Source organism: Osmerus eperlanus, chromosome 19 (assembly GCF_963692335.1).
Source record: "Osmerus eperlanus chromosome 19, fOsmEpe2.1, whole genome shotgun sequence".
NCBI lineage: Eukaryota > Metazoa > Chordata > Actinopteri > Osmeriformes > Osmeridae > Osmerus > Osmerus eperlanus.
The window spans coordinates 14,172,461-14,177,727 of NC_085036.1; the positions used below are offsets into that span (position 1 = coordinate 14,172,461).

Here is a 5,267-nt window from a genome sequence, read left to right on the forward strand (position 1 = left end):
TTCGTGATGCTACTAGGTCACATGACTGATGGAAGGGGCTCTCCAGAACTGATGGATCTGCCACCATTCTTGTGACCTCGCAGCCTCAAGACATCAGGAAGCAGGTGGGATGTCCCTGGGACTGGGCGGAAGCAGGTGGACGACAAATACCACAAACTGTGATACTTTTCTCCAGAAAGGTGAAACACACAACAGCACAACAACAATAGGAAGAAAACCTGGCTGAAAACAAATACATTATTTCATTTTTCCATTCCACAGTAATAATCATTCCCTATTTTATGAGGAGTCATAGTTCAAGATCCCTCCATACCATCCATCATTACAGAAAATTGTTAACGCTATAATTACAGTACATTTGCTAATGCAGTTTTCAGTTGGATGATCGCTGTAATCGTTGTCAAATACCTCTGCATGGTGTGATCTTCTCTCAACTCATTTCCATTTGGTTCAAAGAGTTAGTTCAATTGATTGCTTCAGTCCACTGTCGTCCTTTGGGGTGTACTTAAATGTGCATTTAGCATTTCAAAGTCACAGTCATTAATCTTGCCTTCAAACTATATGGTGTCTCCAAAACTAAATATACAGTCAGTTTTTTCGGAGCCTGTATTGCCCTGCAGATGTGTTGTTATTGTAATGATTCATAAAAAAAATAAGTATATATTTCTAGTTTTGTATTTTATATAAAAATAAACTGCCTAGCTGAATGGAACATCAGCAGTTGTTATTATTCCTATCCTGAAATCACACAGCACATACAAGTCAAATAAGATGCACTAGATGAAGGTTGTGGCTTCTAATGGTTTTTGTATGTGCACCTGTTGCTTGTTTTCTCCAACACCAGAGATCCCTAACCCCATCAGTTGAGTGGCTTTAATATGAAGACAGACAAGAGTATGAAAACATGTATAAAATATTTTAATGCTATTCCATTTTGTTTATATAATTGGTGCCTAAAGCTTGTCTGGAGAGACAGCAAGGTGTTCACATTTCAATGAATAAAGATGCTGATTCAAGTCTTCTCCTCTGACATGATCCTCTTCCGTCCTGTCCTAAGTCTTTTCACCAAACAGTTTTTTTTCGAAACAGCATACGTCAACAATGGGTATGAAATAAATGAAACATTTCTTTACACAATACAGGGGATCACAGATACTTTCATAAAAAATTATGAAAAAGAAGGATTCCTTTCATAAGAGCATGACCCTGTTTATCCAACGGAAACATTTTTAATTGTTGATTAATCCAGAATGGCGTTATAATCAGGGGCAACTGCCTGCCATTTATGATAACCTGTATATTTTTATCCAGAACATTTGACATATTCTAGGGTGCACAATTTTCAAGTGTTGCACACACATTCAGAATTGTAATTACCCATACCTTGACATCCAGCAGGTTATAAAAACATAATCTACTCAGACTGATGTCTTACATCTCAATTTTAAATTCTGCACTATATGCCAGCTAGTGCTCCCAATTTCCTCAGGAGAAAAATCCATACATTATTTAGTAGACTCATCTAAAGCCTGTTCAAATCATTAGGGTATATAACAATAAATGAGCTCTAATTACTGTCAATATGATTAATGCCCATGATTAACCTCTCTACATTACTAAAGATCAGTTAAAGCTCATCAACTGAAACATAATCATAGTTTTTTTGATGATCTGAAGTAAGTACCCTAAAAAACCTTCTTATGTTACAGATTAATTAATGAGATTGCTTACCTATTATTACTGCTGTTAGGGCGAAATATGAGAGGAGATATGGACAATTCATCCTAGAATCTGCGGCAGCATACATTCCTTGTGCTGGGTAATCCTGAACCAGGAGATAGCAAGCGAGACTGAGGTTCCACTGGACTCACCCCACCAGCTTTTGACTGTCAGATCCCTGAGACACACAGACGTTTGCACTTTTGTGAGCGCTCTCTCTCTCTCTCTCTCTCTCTCTCTCTCTCCCTCTCTCTCTCTTGTGCTTTCTCCCTCTCTCTCTCCCTCAATCTCTCTCTCTCTCGCTTTCTCCCTCTTTTTCTCTCAATTTTTCTGTTTCTATTCACTGTTTCTTTCTCCTGTACATATACACACACAGACACACACACAGAAAGAGAGGGAGATGGCCCCTTTGATATAAGATCATATGAGATGAGAAATGTTCAGTAATATATATATATATATATTATATAATATTATTATCGAAATGACCTACAACGTGACATTATAATATAATCGTACCTCATTGTGCTTCAATACTAGTATACAATTACTCGAATATTGCCCCCTGCAGGCAATGATTCCTACTACAGTTGAAGCTTCTATTCTTGACGTAGTGTCTGCGTCATCATTTATCGCCCAGCATGTTGCTTCCTGTGTGGTGACCCAGATGCTAGCTAGCCACATAGAAATTAGCTAGACTACCATTTGAAATATATGTTTGCTTTCTTTTAAGCAGAAGTAACAGTCATGCCGAAAGTTGTGTCACGAAGTGTTGTTTGTTCCGACACCCGAGACCGCGAGGAGTATGATGACGGAGAAAAACCTCTTCACGTGTATTATTGTTTATGTGGTCAAATGGTTCTAGTTCTGGGTGAGTGGCTATAGCTACATTATAAATTGCTAGCTTGTTAGCTACCTAACTGCGTAGCATATAGATATGTTAACGTTTTAACATCGTTTAACATGTGTTTTGTGTTTCGATGGTTAAACTTCAAGCCTTGTTTTTTTCTTCTTCACGTGAATGACTTGTACACTTCCACAATGCTGTTACTCTGGATACGAGCGTCTGCTAAATGACTAAATGTTACAGACTGTCAGCTGGAAAAACTTCCTATGCGGCCACGAGACAAATCAAGAGTGATCGATGGTGCTAAACATGCACACAAGTTTTGTAATGTTGAGGAAGACGAGAACACTTACATCAAAAGGTACTAAAAGTACAAAGTCAAAAGAATTCAGAAACTAAAATCGAGTCGCCATTCTTCTGCATTTGAAATGTTTAGAAAGCTTGACTGCGTGATTGTATTAACTATTCTCTTTTTCTATGTAGACCAGAGGGAATTGAGAGACAGTATCGTAAGAAATGTGGAAAGTAAGTATCTAACACAGTTGATACATCGGTGTTTTTCAGTCCGTGAAAGGTTTTAATACAAAATCTATTACTAAACTCGCAACAACATAATGTGCCTCAGCTGCTATATTAGTTTTGAAATTGTACGTGCATAAATGTAAGGCTGTTTGCAGTAACGTTGATTTTCAAATATTAGGTGTGGGCTACTACTTTTCTATCAACACCAATTGAAGAACACCCCTGTCACGTTTATTATCGATGAAGCGGTTGTGAAATTTGGACAAGGAGGAATCGGTAATACCAGTGTCTACAGTCAAAAGCCAGAGGCTCCCAAGAAAGTCAGAGTATGTTTTCTTATACTTTGAATCTTTCATAAATTGATTTGAGTATTTGTATGATTGACAGTACTTGATAAGTGATAACATCGCTGCTAAGTAAATCGTTCATTTGTGTCCTGTGGCGCACCCTACAAGGTAATGATGACCAAGCGGACCAAAGACATGGGCAAATTCAGCTCAGTTACTGTGTCCACCATTGATGAAGAAGAGGAGGAAATTGAGGCTGTAAGTTAACAAAAATAGTTTGTCTGGCTTTGTTTAACCCTTGTGCTGCATTCGGGTCACATGACCCAAAGCTTCATAACGAACCATTGTTGTGTTTACCCAATTTTACCCAAAACAAAAACAAATACAAATAATTTTCTTTTAACCTTTGCAATGTGGGGGGTCTGAGACAGCCCAACGGTTAAAAGAAAATGCTTCACTTTGTTTTTGTATGAGGTAAATTTGTCGCAATACAACGGTGGGTCACAATGACTGATGGGTCAGAATGACCTGAAGATAACACAAGGGTTAAGAAAAACACATTTCGAGGATAATTAAAATGGCTGTAAACAACGTTCAATCCAATGATTAGTTTACTGTGGTAATTGCCAGAAGTGTCAGAATTTAATTAAATTGCTGATTGCTACAGGGTGGATGTTAAGACCAGCTCAGATGTTGTTTGTGTGTCGTCACACTGTTTAACTCTGTTTCCTTGGCAGAGAGAGGTGGCAGATTCGTACGCCCAGAATGCTAAAGTGATTGAGAAGCAGCTGGAGAGGAAGGGCATGAGCAAGAAGAGACTTCAGGAACTGGTGAGTAAAAAAACTCAACAAAAAAACGCTCATCTTGTTTCCAGTGGCATGGGACTCCCTCAGCCATGAATATTACATGTTGGGGGACAAGAGTATATAAGTCAACCTTATAAATAATTTACACATTTAAAAACATGGATGTGTCCAACACGGTTTACTCTGAAGGTTTCGTCCTACTATTTTTATCTTCAATGCTTGAGGTTTAGAATGGCTCTGTTGTTATTCTCAGTTGTTTTTACACCATTTTTTCTCTGGTGTTTGTTTACAGGCTGAGCTGGAGGCAAAGAAGGCCAAAATGAAAGGAACCTTGATTGATAATCAGTTTAAGTAGTGAGGTGCAGACGAAAGGAGTTTTTGTAAATATGTTTTCTAAACGTCCATGGGGATATGGACTCTTGTCTAAAAGGTCTTAGAAACTATTTAGTTTATATTAACTGTAGTACAACCATGCTCAATTTCAGTTTAAACATTGCTGTTTTTAAAATCTGATTCAACCACAAAGGATTATTGTATTTTAGTTCAGTCACTCTGTACAGAAACTACAACAAGGACAAAATGCAGAAATAAAGTTGTTTTTCTAACTTGTCCTGTTCCCCCCCCCCCTTTTTTTATGCCATAAAGTGTTACATTAAGTCACAAACATGAACCTTAATGTCCTTTGTGCAGTGACATATGGTTCTCCTCTGCAGTGCCACTCCTTATTGATTTTCCGACAAACTGTCTGTCAGTCCCATTTACAAGAAATATACTTATTGATGACATGTCCTGTGTGCTCACGGGCTCCAGGGCTCTGCTGGTTGACAGATGGAGAAGATCCAGGTCTCTGGTTTGCAGAGTTTACAGAACCAGTCAAGCTGCTACCAACTTGTCCTGTGGGGAACGGGGAGTGATTTGGGAGAGTTTGTGTGTCAGCTCCTCAGTGGGGGGCCATGACAGGTGACAGATGAGCCAGGAGTCATTTCGAGTGTCGTCATTTAACCCTCGTGCTGCCTTCGGGTCACATGACCCAAAGGTTCATAACGAACCATCGTTGTGTTTACCCAATTTTACCCAATACAAAAA

General features: G+C 38.6%; 2 protein-coding genes across 2 annotated transcripts in view; one reads left to right on the forward strand and one right to left on the reverse strand.

Moving 5' to 3' along the window:
* Positions 1-1,919, reverse strand: part of rxfp2l (relaxin family peptide receptor 2, like) — a 13,741-nt gene extending 11,822 nt beyond the window's left edge. The window contains exon 1 of the mRNA XM_062486326.1: positions 1,732-1,919. Within this exon, the coding sequence (XP_062342310.1) occupies positions 1,732-1,807 (76 nt within the window). The 5' untranslated portion in view covers positions 1,808-1,919. The remainder of the gene's footprint in view (positions 1-1,731) is intronic.
* Positions 1,920-2,347: 428 nt separating this feature from the next.
* steep1 (STING1 ER exit protein 1) lies at positions 2,348-4,789 on the forward strand. The gene is made up of 7 exons (XM_062486342.1): positions 2,348-2,590; positions 2,810-2,927; positions 3,050-3,091; positions 3,267-3,414; positions 3,544-3,633; positions 4,113-4,205; positions 4,474-4,789. Exons 1-7 carry the CDS (start codon positions 2,467-2,469, stop codon positions 4,534-4,536), a joined length of 678 nt encoding a protein of 225 aa, XP_062342326.1. The 5' UTR covers positions 2,348-2,466; the 3' UTR covers positions 4,537-4,789.
* The last annotated feature ends 478 nt before the right edge of the window (positions 4,790-5,267 follow it).